General features: G+C 26.7%; 2 protein-coding genes across 2 annotated transcripts; one reads left to right on the forward strand and one right to left on the reverse strand.

The window, feature by feature from the left end:
• Positions 1 to 958: 958 nt before the first annotated feature.
• LOC129612433 (uncharacterized) lies at positions 959 to 6,277 on the forward strand. The gene is made up of 2 exons (XM_055526023.1): positions 959 to 1,536; positions 5,340 to 6,277. The coding sequence occupies exons 1-2, from the start codon at positions 1,357 to 1,359 to the stop codon at positions 6,105 to 6,107; spliced, it is 948 nt and encodes a 315-aa protein (XP_055381998.1). The 5' UTR covers positions 959 to 1,356; the 3' UTR covers positions 6,108 to 6,277.
• A 9,631-nt stretch (positions 6,278 to 15,908) lies between these two features.
• Positions 15,909 to 19,473, reverse strand: LOC129612482 (uncharacterized). Its single transcript, XM_055526097.1, has 3 exons — positions 18,477 to 19,473; positions 17,805 to 18,005; positions 15,909 to 17,347 (listed from the first exon to the last, which is right to left on the reverse strand). The coding sequence occupies exons 1-3, from the start codon at positions 18,579 to 18,581 to the stop codon at positions 17,261 to 17,263; spliced, it is 393 nt and encodes a 130-aa protein (XP_055382072.1). The 5' UTR covers positions 18,582 to 19,473; the 3' UTR covers positions 15,909 to 17,260.
• Positions 19,474 to 22,286: the final 2,813 nt, after the last annotated feature.

A 22,286-nucleotide genomic window follows, 5' to 3' on the forward strand; every position in this document is an offset into this window, starting at 1 on the left:
ATGGAGCTGCCTTGCTGCACTTATAGAATTGGCATCGGAGAACAGAGTGATGCTCATTTGGGTGCCGGGCCATAGTGGTCATGCGGGCAACGAAGTTGCCGATGAGTTGGCGCGGAGGGGATCTGGGGCTGCCTTTCTGCGGTCTGCCTTCTTCCGCCGTGGGGGCCAGGCTTGCCAGCCTACTCGCGGCGGAATGCGGCCGTCACTGGCGGGACACGAAAGGGTGCCGTCATGCGAAGGTGTTTCTTCCGGCGTGCTCCGGCGGATTCGCCGCGGAGTTGCTGGGGATGAGCAGGAGCCGGGTTCGCACTATTGCGAATTTCTTCACGGGGCACTGCCCGGTGAAGTACCACCTGCATAGGCTGGGGAAGTCGGGCTCCCCCCTGTGCAGATTTTGTGGGGGTGGCGATGAGACCGCCGTGCAAGTTATATATCCAACTAATGAGATATTATCTAGAATAATAAAACTGAATTCTATTTAGCTCTAAGAGTAATAAAATATAAAATTTATTATATGATTCTTATAATTTCCACTTAAATAATCTAAATTCAAACATAAGAATCATAATTTCTTATTATTATTCTCAAGTACTTGACCTATCCTAATTTTTAATAAAGAATTAAAAAATATAAAGATCAAATTTCACATTTATTTTTCAAGTTCAACACATTTATTTTTCAAATTATTTTTTTTCGTTCATTAAAGTTGAGGAATCATGTTACAAAACGACAAAATAAAAATTGTTTCACAATTTCCTTTTCAAGTGCAACAAACTAAATTTATTGCATTTGAAAAGAAGAATGTTACGTAAAATATAATTTTTTTCTTGTTTTGATAAAATATGTTACTATGTAAAAAATTGAACAAAAATCGATTTTCGATTTTTGAATACTTTAATAATAAGATTTTAAAAAATAAAATTTAGTTTAAGTTTTGGTTTCGTCAGATTTAGTAATATAAAAAAATAAAATAAAATAAATTCTTTTGTTGTTTACTAAAAAACCTTTTGTTGTTTTATTAAAAAAAGTAACAAATTAAACTGGCGCAGTCGGTAGGATCGCCAACTGACGCCATTCGGTATAAAGTAATTAATTATTAAAAAAAAAAAAATGCAAAACAATTAAACTTTACCGAAATAAAATCATTATAATATTAATAACAAAAAGTTATTTATTATTACTAAGACCATTCGTTTAAATTAATCAAGATAGTATCAATAATTTAAAACGGGTCTGAACTAAAATATTATTTGAAAACAAAAAAGTGCGTTAGTTTTTTTCTTAAAAAAATTTATGGCGATAAAAGAACATAGTAAAACAAAAAGAATTTCATAAAAAGAAAAAATCTAAAATTAGATGAAATCATACCTCAAGAACACAATTTTGTCAAAAATTCAAGGAGAAGCAGCTATTAGCATTAGGCGATTAGAAAATGCAACGTGGGACGAAATTAAAACCCAACTAACAAAATCATTTGGTATCCCAGAGTCGTACCTGAAATTAAAGGAAATGGCCGACGCTGTCAAATTTATAAATGTAAGTCAATTTTATTCAGAATTAACTATAATTTTAGATAAATTAAATTTAAAATATAAGTTAGATCCAGATAGTCCGATAGATTTTAAGCCTTCTAATAATGAACATAGTATATTAGAAAAATTTTTGAACAAACTTCCGCGGTCAGATAATATGTACCTGAGAATAAAAGGTGTAAAAAGTTTAGAAGAAGCATATTCTGAACTATGCCAAACTGGCATTACGTGTAATTCAAATTATAATAATAAAAATCAAAATTATATTGCAAAAAGAAATCAAAATCATGCGGGACTTCCAAATCAAAGAAGTAACCGAAATATATTTCACAATAATAACAGATATAACAATAATAATAATAATTATAATAATAGTGGTAGTCGTAATGTTTCTAACTTTAGTAGAAGTTTTAATAACAATTATAATAACTCCGGGCAAAGTAAATTCAATAGAACAATAAATAACTTTAGTAGAAATTCTGGTAATAATTATAATAACTCAGAACAAAGTAGATTCAATAGAACAATAAATTTTAACAATAGTAATAGAAATCACCAATCTCCAGAACCGATGGATGTTGACGTAAATACAATAACGCAAAATAACACACAAAATAACTCTGAACAAAATTTTCATTTACAGCCTCGGACAACACTCTACCAATAGTAGAATTTACTATCGGTAATAAAAAATTTAATTGCTTGATTGACACAGGCTCCACAACTTCTATCATTAATGACTCACTATTCCCAGAAATTAAAAAGACAAAATTAAAAGAGCCTGTAGAACTAAACACTTTATTTGGAAAGAGCAAAATTTATTACACATTAATAACTGATGTTCCCATCGAATTTAATCATAAAGCTCAGATACTTTGGAGGGTAATTAATTTAAAAAATAAAAGTTTTGATGCAATTTTGGGTCAAAATGTTCTAAGAAATATTGTTGCAAAAATCGATTTAAAACAACACTTTATTGAAATTATGGGAAAAATAACAAAATTTAAATTTTCTTGTCCTTATGAAGTTGTTGACCAACTATATTCTTTAGACTTTAAAAATAACAATATTCTTGATTATATCAAAACTGACCATCTCAATAATGAAGAACATAAAATGTTGAAAAAAATTGTTTATGAAAATAGGGACCTATTTTACCAAGAAGGTCAAAATTTAACCAACATCAATTGCATAAAACATCAAATCATAACAACCGATAGTCGACCTGTTTACTCAAAAATTTATAGATTTCCTAAAATTCATGAACTGGAAGTCGAAAATCAGGTTAAGGAGATGCTATCACAGGGGATAATTAAACATAGTAGCTCTCCCTATAATTCTCCAATTTGGGTGGTCCCTAAAAAACTAGATCAATCGGGACAGCAAAAATGGAGAATCGTCGTAGATTATAGGAAGTTAAATGAAATAACTGTAGAAGACAAATTTCCGATTCCAAATATAGAATCACTTTTCGATAAATTGGGAAAAGCCCAATACTTCACAACACTTGATCTCGCTAAAGGATTTCACCAAATCCTTGTAGACGAAAAAGATCAGCAAAAAACAGCCTTTTCGACTCCTCAAGGACATTATGAGTTTGTCAGGATGCCATTCGGTTTAAAGAATGCTCCGGCAACATTCCAGAGGATGATCAATTACGTTTTACGCGACTTCATTAATATTAACTGCGTTGTATATCTTGATGATATATTAATTTTCAGTACTTCACTTCAAGAGCATGAAAATGCTATAATAAAAATTTTTGAAAAACTTAGAAAATTTAATTTAAAAATTCAGTTAGACAAATGTCTCTTTTTCTCTAAGGAATCGGAATATTTGGGACATCTTCTTACAGACAAAGGAATAAGACCCAATACAAAAAAAATTGATATTATAAAAAAACTTAAACTTCCAAACTCTCGAAAATCAATTGAAAGCTTTCTTGGGATAACCGGGTATTATCGGAAGTTTATAAAAGATTACGCAAAAATTGCGCAACCTTTAACCTACTGTTTGAAAAAGGATAATAAAATCGATGTAAGTAATCCAAAATATATTGCCGCTTTTGAAAAATTGAAAGAAATTATTATAAGTGATCCTATTTTAAGATATCCAAATTTTAATTACAAATTTACCTTGACTACCGATGCAAGTGATTTTGCGATTGGAGCTGTTTTATCGCAAAACGGCCATCCGATTTCATTTGCCAGTAGAACATTAAATGACCATGAAACTCGCTACAGTACTATAGAAAAAGAGCTGTTAGCAATCGTATGGTCTACAAAATATTTTAGACCGTATCTTTATGGTGTTAGATTCACGATAAAGACGGATCACAGGCCTTTGGTGTGGCTGAACTCTTTAAAAGAGCCAAATTCAAGACTCCAAAGATGGAGAATAAAACTAAATGAGTTCAATTTTGATATCGAATATGTGAAGGGCAAGGATAATAAAGTTGCCTATTTTTTAAGTAGAATTAATGTTGAAAATAATGAAATTAATGTATTACAGAATAATGTTTTGTCAGAAAATCAAAGCGGTGTAGCTACAATTCATAGTGGCGTCGAAAATTTGGGCGATCACATTCCGACTGTAGAAAACATCGTAAATAAATATTTAAATCAGATTCATCTTGTAGCAAAGAAACCTGGTGAACTGATTATAAAATACAATAAATATAGAAAAATTTTTATCTCTGAAGAAGACTTAAACAATGAAAATTATTTAAATGATTTCTTAAGGCGATTTATAAAAAACGGTACAACTGCAATTTATTCGGAATTAAATGACAGTAAATTTAATATTTTACAAAGAAAATTAATTGAATTGTTTAGTAATAATAGAAAAATTAAATTAATTAAATGCACTAAATTAGCTCAAGATGTAGAAAATGAAGATGATCTCATTAATATTATAAAAAATTTTCACGAAAAAACTAATCATCGCGGAATATTAGAAAATTTTAATGAAATCAAAGATAGTTATTTTTATCCAAAATTAAAAGATTTCATTTATAAATTTATAAATAATTGTAACACTTGTAATTTGGCAAAGTACGATCGAAGCCCAAATCAATATAAATTTAATTTGTCCGAAACACCTTCTGAACCTAACCAAATAGTTCATGGTGACACCTTTTATCTAAAGAAGGAAGTGTTTCTCACTACGATCGATAAGTTTTCAAAACACCTCTCAATTTCAAGTTAAGCGATAGAAATAGTGTCACAATAGTTCAAGCGTTAAGATTAAAAAATTCCATGTTTGGGAAACCAAAAAAATTTATATTTGATAATGAATTTGATAGCTTAAATATGAAAGATTTTTGTAGATTAGAAAATATAGAACTGCATTTCACTTCACCAAGAAGTCATATTGGTAATTCAGACATAGAAAGGGCTCACGGAACTGTCATAGAACATATAAGAATATTAACTATATCCGACCCGAATCTAGACACTGAAAGCAAAATTTTAAAAGCCGTAGAATATTATAATAATACGCTTCATTCAGTAACTGAAGTTAGACCATCGGATTTTATTAGTGGAAAAATCTCAAACTTTCAGGAAATCAAAGATAGGCTACAACAAAAAAAAGAGAAAATCTTAGGTAAATTAAATAAAAATAGAAAAGATTTCAAAATCCCAAATGACTCTGAAATATTAATACAAAACCCTGCTATAGTCCGTTATAAAGAACTACCTCGCTACAAGAAAATTAAAGTGAAAAAATACGAAAATAAAATTACAGATACTAATAATAAAAATTTACACCCTACCAGGATTAAAAGAAAATATAAATTCTTTTCAGGCAATACCAATTTTGAGTAATGAAAAAGCTATTAAATATAAAATATTTGGACTACCAAATTCAAAATTTGAACTAGTCGATATTCCAAATTCTGATATTGTATCTTTTAAAAATAAAACATATTATCTTACCCAGGAAAGATATATAAAGAAATTGCAATTAACTTCAAATTGTATTTCAAATCTTTTTATAATGGCATATGGTGACTGTTCTAAGACTACTGAAAAAAATTATAAAATAGAAGAAATTAATAAAGGTATGATTTTAATAATAAATGCCCAAAACCATACTTTAAAGAGCGATTGTAATGATATAACATATTTACTAAATAAAAATTATATAATTTACTTTAGCAATTGTACTATTGAAATAAATAATATTAAATTTTCAAACAAAAATAAAGAGTTTAAGTATAATATCGTTATTCCGAATTATACCACAATTAAAAATATTAATAATACAATTAAGTTAGAAAATTTAAATCTTAAGCAATTAGAAAATAATAAAGAAATTCATGAAATTAAAAATAAAAGAAAGTTTAATGAAAATTTAACATATTTTAATACAATTTTTGTAATAATAATGCTTTTTATTTTAATCATTTTAACTTATATGTTAATTAAAACAAGAAAAGAAAAACCTCTAAATAATATAAACAAAATTGATTCTCAACGTTTTGTCCAGGAGAACAAATATCTTAAGGATGGGGGAGTTATATATCCAACTAATGAGATATTATCTAGAATAATAGAACTGAATTCTATTTAGCTCTAAGAGTAATAAAATATAAAATTTATTATATGATTCTTATAATTTCCACTTAAATAATCTAAATTCAAACATAAGAATCATAATTTCTTATTATTATTCTCAAGTACTTGACCTATCCTAATTTTTAATAAAGAATTAAAAAATATAAAGATCAAATTTCACATTTATTTTTCAAGTTCAACACATTTATTTTTCAAATTATTTTTTTTCGTTCATTAAAGTTGAGGAATCATGTTACAAAACGGCAAAATAAAAATTGTTTCACAATTTCCTTTTCAAGTGCAACAAACTAAATTTATTGCATTTGAAAAGAAGAATGTTACGTAAAATATAATTTTTTTCTTGTTTTGATAAAATATGTTACTATGTAAAAAATTGAACAAAAATCGATTTTCGATTTTTGAATACTTTAATAATAAGATTTTAAAAAATAAAATTTAGTTTAAGTTTTGGTTTCGTCAGATTTAGTAATATAAAAAAATAAAATAAAATAAATTCTTTTGTTGTTTACTAAAAAACCTTTTGTTGTTTTATTAAAAAAAGTAACAAATTAAACTTGCACATTCTCTGCGAGTGTCCGGCACTAGCTGTTCGGCGCCGCAATTGTCTTGGACATGGGTCCCTAAGTGTTCGGGAACTGTTGTCCAACTCCCTTAGGGATATCTCCGGCTTTGTGATTGGGACGGGGATATTATAGACGGGAGAGTGGGGGGGCTACAATAAGTCAAAAATGGCTGCGGTGGCTTGGGGGGATGCTCCTGTCCCACTCGGTTCCCTTAGAATCTACAATCTACAAGTCTTCTTCTGGATTCTAACGAAAATGGTTTGAAAAAAAAAAGTTTTTGTGCACTGAAACGAACTTTTAATATTTGCAATAGATTTTCTGTTGTTCGTCAAAACGTCCATAGCATGAGAAATAACTTCGATGTGTTTTTTTCACATTTGGCTGTAGTGGATCATTTACGTGATATATAGAAATATATCTTATATTTCTATCTGAGGTTTGGATGTTTTCTAGTGTAAGAGAAATTGCTCTATTTCATAGATCTAATGTGGGATACGTGGTAGAAGGTATTAGTAGTGTTTTATAGTTGTGATATAGTGTTGGTGAGTTAAGTGATTAATAGTGCTCTCTGCTGTTTCGTTAGTGTTTGTCGCCTTCAAAGATGTACTGTTGTAATGTCTTAATTGTTTTTTGTTTTTAAATACAAGTGTTAAAAATCATAGAAAGACAAAAATAGGCAGAGCCAAACTGTCGTCAGACGTATCAATAGTGAGCTCTCTTAATCTAACCTAACACGCACCTGGATGGTCATTAATTCCTAAAACAAGTCAAACTGACTAACCATTAGTTTTTTTATGGTTGTTCTCTGATTCTATACTTTTCTTCTTTACACGTTCTTTCCATCCGAGCTTCACATCTAAAGTCATATCTAGGTGTGGCTTTATTCGCTGTGTTTTGGATTGATTTTTAAGCATCATTCAAACTTAAATGTGGTGGGTTTACTAAACTTTTGTTTGTGAAATTTACATGTGCAGATTTACGTTCATTTAGGTTTATTTTTCATGTTGTTTTGAACTACGTAAAAACATTTGTACAAACACACACAATGAATGACACTACGGAGACACACACTTACTGATAATACTCCAAAAGATTGAGTTCATGACGGTTCACAACCAAATTGCATTCGCAACACGAACCAGGAATACGTGCCGGCCCGCGGCCTGCCAGAACACCTGGTATTGAGACTTCCAAGCTTTGCTCTAAAAATCACTAAAATTCAGACACACCAAAGGGGAATGGACTTACAATTCCATTAATATTGTACTTAAAGCCTAGATTTCAAGTTAAATAGCGCATTATACCTTGTAACTAGTGCAATTGTGAAAAAAAACTTCTACAAAGAAAAAAAAAACTTGAATTTTTTCTTTTCTTTTCCTTCATATTAAATTTAATTAAACTTAATTCTATTTTTATTTTATTTAACTTTTCCATTAATAATTCGACATAATTTGTTTTCCTTTTTCCAAAAAAAAAAAATTTTCTTTTTTCTTCTTTTTGTTCTACAAGTACATATACGATATATTTTTCTTTTTCAAGTACTGGCGTACTTAAACTTAATATAAATCTGTTCCAAAAAGGAACATAGTAATAAAAATTATTTTTATAATTAAATTATTTTTTCCAACAAAATATATTAACAAATTTTCCAAAAAAAAATACAAAAAAAAATTGAGAAACAACCAATTGGAAATATGCATATAATTATTGTTAATTGAAATTAAAACTTTATTATATCTTTACTTTAAATATAACTTTTCATTTGCATCTTGCGAATTCTTTTACATATTTTTTTTCTTTTTCTAGGATCCCACGTTGTTGCTTCCTTTTTGCTTTCTTTTTATATAAATTAAAATTTTTTTTTCTGTCCTTTTACTCTTTTTTTTCTTCTTCTATTTTTTTTTCTCCCTTTTTTTTGTAAAAAAGGCATAGCATAACGGGTACAATTATTGATACTCCGAAAAACTGATACAGTTATTGACACCCAAATTGCAATAGCGCTTTTCGAGTATTTAAAATTATTAATCACAAAAGTTTATTCTGGGTTCAAATTATTTGACATTTTCTTCATTCTTCGTTAATTATATAATAAATTTTAATTAATTAGTAGGTAATTTATTAATTATTTTATAATTAATAGATTTTTATTAATTATATAATAAATTTCAATTAATTTAAAAAATAAAAAAAGAATATTACAGAATTTATTTGAGCCAAAAAAAAATAGTCAAAATCATTAAGAACTTTAATATGTAAATTTAGAATTTTTTAAGATTCCTGCTATATTTTTAGCACTTTTCCAAATTCTTTGAAAAAAAGTGCTTATTAGTTTCACTCTGTCCGTCCGTCCGTCCGTCCGTGGGCACTTTTTTTGTTTACAAAACTTCTACACCCTATATAAAGTCCTTTTCTTCTAAATTTTTGATGTCGTTTTTCTTCTAGACCCCAGCCTGCAGAAGCTTGAAATATTAGGGACTTTTAGACAATTAACAAATAGTGCATTTCGTCAAAAGAAAATTTTTTTTCATCTCCACCACCCCTCAAGTTATCGCCTCTTGAAATTTGTAAAATTTGAATTTTTGACACCTTATATTTCTGAAACCGTAAGCTTTTTCAAATTTCTATAAACCCAAAAATCTAACAGTAAATTTTATGACATTAAAAATTATAATCATTTTTCTTAACTCACACAATTAACCCTTAAAATCGAGCATTATGTTAACCCCACTTTATATTAATTTTTGCTTTATTTCAAAGACTGCATAAATCATTCATCCTAAATATATGCAATCCTAGAAATAGGATTACATATATTTGTATATCAATGAAAATAATTTTAATAGTTATAATTTTAATACAGTATTTAAAAGCAGAATTTTCACTTTTTGAAGGGAAAAGTCAAACCATTGGTTTGACCCAACTTTATTAGTCTAATTGTTGCACTTTTGGAATGAATGAACTTTTTTATGTTTATATAATCAAAATGAAAAACAAGTTATTAACGGTTATAAAATAAAGGTGTCAATAATTGGTTCAATTGTTGATGAATTTCTGTACAGTCAATAGCTGTATACTATGAAGGTACTCGTACAATTATTGACACCAGCTAAAAACTGCACATTTTGCAATTTTTGTAAGAATAGATAACTCGGCAAAGTGAAGAGCTACTGAGAAACGTTGCTTTATTAAGATAAAATATTTATAATAATTGTTAAAACTTGTGATACAACTGATATTTGAGAACATATGTATGTGTGTGTTCTCATATGAGTATAAGCTCAGATATGGGTTTTTATAAGCTTCTCTAACATTTTGCTATTATGTAATAAAATTTTATATATCTGACCAATGGTGCAGTGGTTATGGCACCGATCCTTTAAAAAAAGAGTCTCGAATTCAAACCCCAGTTAGATCATTATAAAAATTATATATAATATTATAACTTATTATACAATACTTATAAATATTATACAAGTAATTTTCATATATTCATAATATTCGATATTAAAAACTAAGAAAAATAAACAGTAAACATTAATAAACTTAAATATTTAATACGAAAAGAAAATCACCTATCTAGTTAAAAGTCTATGACGCAAGAAAACTAGGGCATGATATTATGCACCAGCCCTATGCTCATCGCAAGAAGTGAAAAAAGAAAAAAAAATAAATAAAACTTTATAGCTCTTATATAATAATTATGTAGTATGTAAACTTACTTGACGGTGTGTGATCCAAAATTGGTAATAACAAAGTAACTTCTGGATCAAGGCGTTTAAAATTAACTTTTTCTTTTCTAGATTGAGAGTTGTGAACTTCATATTATTATAACTTTGACTACTTTTCAAGCACTAGGAACATAAATCAGATTTAATGCTGTAATTATCAGTGTTTTAAAAAATGTCAATGCCTTTCTCGGCAATTCCCTTAATATCTCAGAAGTAATGAAATCAAAACCTGGGGCCTTATTCAATTTAAGCGACTTTATTGCTTGGCAAATTTTCATCCATAACAAGACCTCCTACTAAACAAACACTTGTATTCAGTCTATTTTGTTGAAGAATTTCTTCCAAGTGATCAGTAAATATTTCTGCTTTATCCCTATTGCCTTTTGACTATGATTTATCTAGTTGTTTCAGTTTGGGGTCTAGAACAAACAATTGGTTTCTTTAGTTGCCGATAAGCTCTTTATAAAAATGTGGTATGATACTGATTTAAAATTTTCTATTTTTCTTTTGTGTTTTTGAGAAGGTCTATTCACAATCATTTTATCGTCTGCGTTAGGATTATTACTCGGTGCAGGTCTGAATTCAAAGAATTTTGTGTTTTTCGAGGCGACTTTCTGTATCAATTTAATGAAACCCTCTATTTCAGAAACTAGTTGATCTATAATCTGCAGTTTAGCGTTGGGATTTATATTTCTAACAACACCATATTTGAAGACTAACCAATCTGTGGCTATTTTCTAATTCAGGGTTAATATTACAGCAAACTGATCGGGATTCAAATTTAAATCATCTTCCAAATTCAAAATTTGCCGAAATCCTTTTAGATATAAAAAGGTCAATAAGATCAGGGACTTTTTTGGTATCAGTAGGCCAATAAGGAACATCCCAATTTTCGGATAGCTTTCCTTAAGTCTCTACCTCTAGTTGAGGTCAATTTAGAGCCCCAATCGACATGTTTAGCATAACAATAGCCACCTCCCAATACAAATCCATTTCCATCCACGCATAGGAGATTCTAAAAATATCCTTTTTTATGTTGCATCTTGATGGAAAATATACTGTAATAAAATTAATATTGAATTTCAGAATTAATATTGAATAGAATAAAATTAATATTGAATAGAACTCCATTACCGCTGCACGTACCGAGCTTATTTTGTTTATTGACATTTTTCAGAAATTTTGGTATTGCTAGATATACGTTAGTATGTCTATTCTCCATAGTAGTTAATCTCATTGAGGTTTCGACAATTTTTTGTAGCATGTCTTGCATCATTTGCATTAAGCAACTGTCAATTTCTTTAGGTTTTTGCATTGCATTATTGTCAGTTTCTTTAGTTTTCGTGCCTTTCTTAGGTTCTTATCTATATAATCTTCCGAAATTTTGGAAGCATCTTCTGAGTATCTAACAGCACTTTTTACGTTATTTGATGTAAAAGCATTGGTTCTTTCATGATTGCCCAGGACGCATTTGGTCAATTGATAAGTTTATGGAAAAATTTCCAGAAATATTAGCTTTTTTCCAAAAACATTATTCAAATACAGCCATTATTGCACATAATTTAATGATAATTTCATAGCAATAGTTGAAAATTAACATTTCATTCAAGAAGTATTGATAAATATAACATCTTTCAACATTCCAAAACTCATATTCTTTTATCTCGGCTACTATACTTGAACTGTAAAAAAACATAATGGCCGTTAAAATTTACCATTACATAAAATCTGTATTTTTCAAATTTTGGATGTTGTTTTTCTTCTAGAACCCAGGATGTGGGAACCTGAAATTTTAGTAGCTTTTAGGCACTAACAAATAATTCATTTCGTTAGAAGAAAATTTTTTTCCATCTCCGCCCCCCTCAAGTTATCATCTCTTGAAATTTGTAAAATTTAAATTTTTGACGCCTTATATTTCCGAAACCGCAAGCTTTTTCAAATTTCTATAAACGTAAAAAGCTAACGGTAAATTCCATGACATTAAAAAATATAATGATTTTTCTTAACTCACACAATTAAACCTTAAAATAGGGCATTATGTTAACCCCTCTTTATAGAAATTTTTGCTTTGTTTCGAAGACTGCATAATTCCTTCATCCTAAATATGTGCAATCCTAGAAATAGTTTCGTATATGAGTCAAAATAATTTTGGTAGTGTGGTAGATTGTTTTTCAAGTAAACATCGATTGTTTTTCAAAGCAGTATTTTCACTTGTTGAAGGGAAAAGTGCTACAATACAAACCATTGGTTTGACCCAACTTTATTTATAACGTATTTAGCAAAGTATATCTATTAATAAGTAGTTCGACTCTCCGTCTACATCACACTCATGCAATCACTCACCAATATTTGTATATAAAAAATTCCTTTTGATAAATGAGTTAAGCAGTATACCTTCTTATTTTCATTTCCATACACATAAGAATTATTGGGAGAGGGAAAAAATACGCAATAAATGTCTAACTGTTTTTTTATAATTTATTTTTAAATACGGGAGTTATTAATTTTTTCGTATATAAAATATAGGAAAGAATATTAAGAATTTTAATAAAAATTTTAAATCACTTCGCTTTTATAATATGGATACACCATTTCTGCCACCTCGTACTGGAATAAGTTACAGAAATTCTTAATATTTTTTCCTATACTTTATACACGAAAAAATAAATAACTCCCGCTTTTAAAACTACATTATAAAAAACAGGTAGACGTCTATTGCATACTTTTTCCCTCTCCCAAAAATTCTTATGTGTTTAAAAATGAAAATAAAAAGGTATACTGCTTAACTCTTTTAACTAAGGGAATTTTTTGTATATCAAAATTGGTTAGTGATTGCATTATTGTGATGTAATCGCAGAATCGAACTACTTGTACTTTGCTTATCAAAAGATATAGTGTGGCCTAGACCCTGATTTTTTTGCGAATGGGTTTGTAAAATTGCTATATTTTTTAGTGAAGAATACATGACTTAATATAAAGTTAATAAAAATTTTATTAAATTTTAATTTAAGTTTCTAATTATTTGATTTTAATTTTATAATCGTTATAAAGATGCCACGTTTCAAGTTGTCCCCTATAAAAAACAAAAATAATAAAAAAATTATAAAGGAACTTGCATAAGTTTTAAAGTTTTTGATGCGGTAGTTTAGGTAAATTATCCAATTAGCCTTACTAACAATGTGAAAATAATTCCTAATAAAACTATAATCATATACATATGTACATACATATAAAAAAATTATATGGACTTTTAATATAAAAAGAATTCACATATGCAGTAGTGTTTATGAATTATGAGGCATATAAGTTTAATTAATGTAGTATACACATGAAAAATATATAGATATATATGTGATTATATCAGAAGTATGCATTGTGGGAGATATATCATACAAAATTAGCAAACTCGTTAATATTAAATGTACAATTTTCTAAAATTTGAAAAGAAAATTTTCAGTTGATTTTAGTGCAACTAAATACTTCGAAAAAAAAATGCACTATTTTTTTTCCTGTAGTATAGCATTTATTGAAATCTTAAAAAAATGAACGGAACGTGGAAGATTTTTTTTAAATCAATTTTTTAATGTTTTAATAACACAAAACTTTAAGAATGTAAGCACTAGTAAAGTAGAAAAAGATTGAGTTTTAACTTTTTCCAATTAAAAATTTGAAAAAAGTTGATCTTGTATGAGATTTATGGTGTTAAAAAGGGTCCTCTATAGATCCCATAAGAATACGTATTTAAATTCGTCAGCTGTGAACTGTTACTCTCTCTTAGGGTTGAGGCCCTAGAAAGCGTGTCCCAGACGCTTTGCATGCAAAAACTTTATAAAGTTTTTAAAAGTTTTTAAAAACTTTCTTATTCCAGACAGATCTAATAAGAGCAAACTTTTAAGAGTCAGAGCGTGTATAATGACTCTGCAAATAACGAAAATGACCTGAAGCACTCTTTTTTACAAGCAAGAAAGTATGTAAAATAAAAAATCGAAAATTTTCGATCATTTGCGCTTACAATTAAAGTAATTGTAATATGTTTAAGGTTTGAGTCAATGACGTTAAGGTATCCAAACTTTTAAGAAGCAATAATGTTCATTCTTCAATGAATGTTAATAACGACTCAGACAACTCAATAAATAAGTTAAAAATTTTAATAATTTATTTTTTTAAATGCATTTTTCTAGGAAATTTACAGTAATATCCAATATTTACCCAATTTGATTTAGTTTTGAATACGTATTTATTAAAATACGAAACTATTTTTAAGTTGCTCTTATAAAATCATTTTTAAGTTGCTCTTTAAGGGCTGTGACTTGACAAAACATATAAATATGTGTATATACATGTGTATATTCAACATTAACGAAATAATTAAATAATTTTATATTTTGAATAGTTTTATTCCAGCAAAAAATAAACTTCTCAATGAAAATTACAAATTTGAATAATTCACAATTTTTTTAAAGTATTTTTTTTATATTTTCAAAATGCAAAATTCCAAAACTTATTATTCACAAATTTTCCACATACTTATATATTAGGTTAGCGATTCTGATAAAATAATTTGATACATTTATGTATATAAATTTATACAACTTGAATATTTGTGTAATTTACTTTAGATTTAATTACAACTTCGAAAAAAATTTCCTAAACTAAATTAAATTTTAATTTGTTGTCCTATTCCGCAAACATTCTTTTGAACTAAAAAAAAATAGTTTTATTTTGTATTTTTCGCATAACTGAGGGTTAATTTAGAACTACGAATGCCTAATATAAGATTCTAACTTTTTAACATTACCTAAAAATGTTAGACGCTTGTTGCGAATTCCTAGCGTTCTCGTGTGTTATAATAAATTAAAATTGAAAGATAATTACATTCTAAACGCCAAATAAAAATGCCAAACAAAAATATTTGTGCTATAACATATATGTATTAGGTATATACTGAAATAATTTAAAATAAATTGTCTAACAGTACATATTTTATAAAAAAAATATTTTTTATTTGAAATTTTTTTTGGATATTTCATTTGGCTTTTTCTTTTATCAAAAACTACATATATACATAATATGATTTTCCTTTTTCCCTTATAGATTTCAAATATTATTTTATATTTAAATTACACACACACAAATGTGTGTATAAGTGATGTGTGTATGGATGTAAATATTTAAAAACTTCTGCCTAATACAGATTAGAGAAAATTTAATAAAAATCTGTCTGAGGTAGAAATGAGAAATTTTTGTAAAAAAATTTTTATATTATTATTTAAAATTAGTCACTCACAAAGAAGCCATTTTTGCGAAATTTAATATTTTTTCACATACTGTAATATAGTATGTGAAAAATAATAGTAATATATAAATTAATAATAGTAATTATAGTAATATATAAATTATATGCAAAAATGTCTAATTATAGTTAAGTATGTGCATATATACATGTATGTATGTATATATTTATGACAAATTGTAAAAAAACAAAATTTTACAAGAAACATTAAATTTATTTAATTATGATAATAACAAGAGTATATTTTTTTTTATAATTTATATTTAAATACATAAAATTTTATGATAAAAGTAAAAAATTGCATAAATTTTTTTATAAAATTCATAATAAAAAATAACATTTTATTTCCCATTCAATTGGGTGTTTTTATAACAATTATATAGAAAGAAGGAAGAAATTCCTGTTTATTTTCTATAACTTTTTCCTTAATTTTTTTTATTTGCATTTTTCGTCAATTAAAAAATAACTTTTTTATAACTCTAACAAAAGTTTAGATTTTTACTTAACGAAGGCATAACATTACAATTATATTATAATATGGTCAATGTTTAAAAATAAAACATGTATGTACATACTATAATCAATAATTATTGATACTATTATGTATATAAATATATAAGTATGTAAATATAAATATGTACACACATATGTATACATATATATATATATATATATATATATGTATGTTTTATAAACATATATAACTATGTATCTGCTAAATTTGTATATTTAAATTAATTTATATGCATGGGTATACATATATATTTTAGTCATGAACATAATATTTTTTATTACTTTTCTTTTTACATTGTTTTTTTTTGTCAGTTCTTCTAAAATATTGCATTTATCTTTAATTACACATTAAAATTTAATTAAAAGTTTTTGCTTTTTTTAAATATATCTAGACTTCATAAAAAATTGGCATTTAAATAAATCGAGAATAGTTAAAAAAATGAATTTTAATATTAAATTCTAAGTTTGATATTGTGATTAATTTTTGTTTTTAAAGTTACAATTGTAAATAGAGTAAGTATATAATTGTATGTATGTATATATAAACTGAAGGCAATTTGATAGAGAAATCATGTTTTTTATAATTAATATTTAATTTTATATTTTCGATCTCGATTTTTGTTTTATGATTTATATCAAACGATTTTTTTTGTTTTTAAGTTTTCATATTTCTTGGTTTTGTTTATTAAATGTACACATATATACGATTCCAAAGTACACATATATTTTGTATTTAAAATTTTAAATTTTAGTAAAAAATTATTAAAAAATTTTTTATATCTTTATATATATGTATCTTCTTATATTGTATATGAAATTAATTTATAAAATTTGTTTTTATTGAAAAAAAACTCAAATCTTTCTTATACTTCCCTATCCAAAAATTTGCACAAATTATCTCGTAAAAGAGACCATTTCTCTTCCAATTTCATTCTTTTAAAAATTGTAGTTTCTCTTATATGTAGATAGTAAAATAAATTATTCATCCTGTTTGCATAGATACTGAATAACAAGATTTTGGTGGATATTGAGTGCCAACATTTAGTTGACGCTATGTTAACATCTTGAAAAACATTATTGCCAAGACTACATTGACGATTAGCACCAATAGGACCAATTGTTGACGAGAGAACCAATCCTGTATAACAAATTTTAATAAAAAAGTGTTTAATACCTTTTCTAATACAAATAAAAATTTAGAAATTAATTAAAAATCAGTTTAATTTTAATTAATGCGTGCTTTAGCATTTATTAACGTAATTTAAATTTAAAAAAAATAAAACTAAAAAAATATTTAAAACTAATTTTAGTTTTCAAGTTAATTTTTTTTTTAAATGAACAACGCTTGGAATTTAATTTAGTGCAAAATTCAATTACTTAAAATTTAAAATGAATTTAAATGATAGATAGTAAAAAAATTATGAATTTGAATATATTAAAAACAGTTAAATTATTTATTTTGCAATATGCCTGCAATATTTTTACAAACCGAGCGGGTTTTTGTTTCTTTCTGCTATATGTATATTTAAATATTTTTAATTTTGCTTATATATGTATAATTTTAAATTTTGGGAAATTGATTGGCATAGACTTACCTTAACTTGTGGACTGACTAAATATAATAAAGGATTAGCTTTTAATCTTTCATTAAGTTCAACTTGTCTGCGAACTTCTTCACGACGTGCAGAACCTAATGCCGAGACTTCTTCACGACTCATCATTGAAGTTGCAATAGGTAATTCTTGAAAATCTGGTAAAGATTTTTTCCTCTGCAGATTAACGTTTATTGGTACGCTCTATAAAATACATACACATTTTTTGCAATTAACGGTTTTATTACAATATTGTGTCTATCTAAAGTATTATAAAATTGTCTAATATTAGTTTTCTTTGCTAGTAATTTTAATAACGTTTTACTTATTCCAACCTGATTTATTTTGCAGGCATATTTCTAGTTTTTTAATGTTTTTAATTAATGTTTAAAATTTAGTACAAATGTTTTTTGTAGGGAATTTTAGAATTAAAGCCATCTCATATTTATGAATTTTAATTTACGTCACATTCATTTGTATTTTACTACTTATTCACCTCTTTTAATTTCTTATTTTGCTTTAATTTGTACAGTGAATAATTAAACCTAAAACCAAATTAAAAATAAAAATATACATATATATATATATATGTATATATATGTATGTATCACTATATATTTTTGCGCTAAAAATACAATATGTATGTAATGATAAAAATTTCATTTACAACATCACCTCAACTGGTGGTGCTATTATCCAACTTTCAGAAGCTCGCCTGGCTAACAAAGCTGGTGAAAATTGCAATTCTTCTTCTTCCTCATCCTCTGGATACCATTCCATATTTAAAAATTTTTTTTAAATATTATATCCTATTTTTCATAAAGTTTTAAAAATCTTTGTCTCTAAAACGCTTCACCTAAATTCCTAAATTTCAGAATATACTTTTATAATTTTTGATATACAAATGTATGTATACGATTTGCGTGGCTTTGCCTTTTCTCTTCTTATTTGTGTGAAAACAATTGTCAAAAATTATTGTTATTTTTTATGACTCCCACACACAAAGAAAACGCACTTAATATTTTGTTGTACAACATATGTATGTACAAATGTAGAATATATTTTATTTTTAGTCTAATAATTTTTTGAAGTTAAATTTTCAAATTAATTAATGGAATTAAATTAAATTTAATTAAGTCCAATACTTAATACATTAATAAAGTGCAGTTACTGCAATATTGGCGATATTCTGAATAATTTTAATAATTTTTTGTAACCGAGCTCGTACACTCGAAAATTCACTGTTTCAAATATACGAGTATATACAATATATTTTTTTTATTTTTATGTAACAATTTGTCAGCCTTCTTTTCATTTGTTACTTCTTTTGCGTAATAATAATGAGTCAATATTTTCGAAAATAATTTTTTATAAATTATTTTTAATTATCGTTTTTATTCAAATTTTAATTATTTTAAAAAAATCTACTTTAAAAAAAACTTTTGAATAATATTAATTGTTTTTTTTTTTAATTTGATTTTCTTTGTCATCGTTCTTTTCTGCGGTTTACTTCAAATTTAATTTTTTTTTGCCCGAGAAATTATTTTGCTGCTATTGCAAAAGCTAGACTACTCAATTAGTTATGTTTATGAAAAACTGTAGCAACAAAATATAAAAATCTTATACCAACAAAATTTATATACTATAAACGTATTCAAAAAAGTTCATTTAGAAAAACAACTCAATTTGAGTATTTTTATTAATAGGACAAAAAGGAGAAAAAAAAACAAAATTATTGAGCTAAAAAGTTTTAATTTTGAGAGTAAAAAAATTTTTGAAAAAACCAAAGTGATTAAAAAATCTAAAATTGCAAAGCTATTTTATTTTAGAAAAAATGTTTTGAGCATTTAAAAACCAGAGATTAATTAGTTATAATGAATACATATGCACTTAAAATCAAAGTATATTTATTTAAGAAGTAGTTCGACTATTCGTTTACATCACACTAATGCAATCACTCACCAATGTTTGTGTACAAAAATTCCCTTAGGTAAAAGAACTAAACACTATACCTTTTTAATATTATTATTATACACATACGAATTTTTGGAAGAGAGCAAGAATACGCAATAGATATCTACCTAATTTTTTAAATATATTTTTAGAGGCATACAAGAGCATTTATTTCGTATATAAAAAAACCATTTCTGTATTTTTTTTCATCACAAAGTTGCCACCTTATGATGGTGTATTCATATTATAAAAACGAAGCGATTTAAATTGAGTATTAAAATAAAAAAGTAATTATTTATATGTAAATTATTTTTAAAAATTATAAAAAAAAAATTAAAAAGACAAATAATATTAAAAAAAAGAGAAAAAATAGAGTTGACCGTATCAACTCTGTAATACCCGTACGAATTTCTTATCCCATGTGCGTATAAATATACCATAGCTAACTATGTGACAGACTAGGACTTTAAGTTGGCATATTACCATATTAATTTATGCAAAATTTCAGTCCTAATAATATCCTTGTTTTCACGAGATTTCTATATTATAGTTTCAATAACTTCTGAGATAATGCCAAATAACTTTTGGAGTTGTATGGCTGCTACCAGAAAGAGTCAAGCAACTTCAACGACATTTATCAAACACATTGGCCTTACTTAAATATTCATTTGTGTGAAATTTCCATATCACAGCTTTTATAGCTTCTGAGATACATTTAGCCAAATAACTTTTGAAGTTGTATGGCAGCTACTAGAAGGAGCCAAGCAATTTCAATTATTTTTAGCAAACACATTGGCCCTACCAATATATTCGCTTGTGTTTTTAATATCATAGCTTTTATAGTTTCTGAGATATAGCCAAATAACTTTTAAAGTCCAGAAGGCGCCAAGCAATTTAAATGACTTTTATAAGACACATTGGCCCTAATAATATATTCTTTTGTGTGAAAATTCTATACCACAGCTTTTATAGTTTCTGAGATATTAGGGGTCTATGAAAAAAAAATGGGGGTATACGAAATGAAAAATAAATATGTTAATTGACTGGAAAAGCACGTGATGATTGAATTTATTTTTTGTTTAGTTTTGCTCGTGCAAGATTTACTTTACTCTTATTTAAATCTAATAGCTAAATTAATTAAATTTGAATTAAATAGTTTCATTTAATTTTAGTTTTAATTAATTAATTAAATTTAACAAAAAATATGAATTTAATTAAATAAGTTTTTTATTTAACTTTTTCATATGATAGGTCTACCTTGGTACTGTTAGAAATTTAAATCCATTAAAAAAGTAAAGGGGTAAAAACACAATAAGAGGTTTACGAGAGAAAAAAGTTTCGGGGCCTCTGGTTTATATAGCCATAGGCTTGAAGCAGCCATATAAACGAGATGTATACATATTACTATATTATATTGTGTATCTACGATGCATAGGTACATTATATACATACATATGTACAATTAACAATTAAAGATAAAATTTTTAAGTTGCTTTCATACACTCGAATGTTTGTACTTAACTTTTATGAAATGAAAAATGAAATATTCTGAAACATAAATTTTGTTGTTATAAAAATAACAAACTTAATTTAATTTTAGTTCAGTACTGCGTTTTTGATAGACTCGTTTGTTTAAAATATTTAGTTTCCTTCTTGCCTACACAACTCTCAATACCATCTTTTTCTTAATAAAAATGGAATATTTTGAATATTGAGGGTGGCAAGCAAACGAGAACTGACGGAATGGAACGAGTCGAACTACTTCTTAGATAGATATAATTTTCTTAAAACAAAAATATTAATAACCCTTTAGCTTTCTTTTTTAAAATTATTGGTTTTGTTGTAGTAAACCAAGTCAGAATTTAAAATTTGTTTTATTATTACTATGTATGTAGGTATACTCGTATCCTGCCCGTTATCAAAATTTAAATTAATCAATAGTAATTAAAAAGTTGTTTACCTTGTCTACATATGAACATTTTGTATTTATAAGGGGTGTTTTGCATACGGTGGCAAAAAATTTCAGGCATGATTCTTTGATAAATTTCCAGCAAAAAATTATGTGAGGGGTAATTTTTTTTCTCTTTATCTATCTTTCATAGTTTTTCCAGTAAAATTTGTTTAACGTAAGTATTTAAGAACATGTGAAAAATGCATTTTTTTTATACATTTTTCATGCACACAACATTCACAAATATTTTTACCGACCGTATTGTGTATACAATAGGTAAGTTATGTGATGGCAACAAATTTTGCATATCGAATTTTCAGTGGGAATGCACTTCTTCATGGTGGAGAAGTGTAAATAAATCACTTTTAACAACCTGTCGGTCTGGCGATCTGTCGGTCTGTCAGTTTGTCGGTCTGTCGGTCTGTGTGTGCACGCCTGTATCTCAAGTTCGGCTGAACCGATTTTGATGAAATTTTATATGTAAGTTTATTTCGTCCATAGTGGGGAAGTGTAAATAAACTACTTTTAACAACCTGTCGGCCTGGCGATCTGTCGGTCTGTCAGTTTGTCGGTCTGTGTGT

Source organism: Condylostylus longicornis, unplaced genomic scaffold (genome assembly GCF_029603195.1).
Source record: "Condylostylus longicornis isolate FDR11 unplaced genomic scaffold, ASM2960319v2 ptg000072l, whole genome shotgun sequence".
Classification (NCBI taxonomy): domain Eukaryota; kingdom Metazoa; phylum Arthropoda; class Insecta; order Diptera; family Dolichopodidae; genus Condylostylus; species Condylostylus longicornis.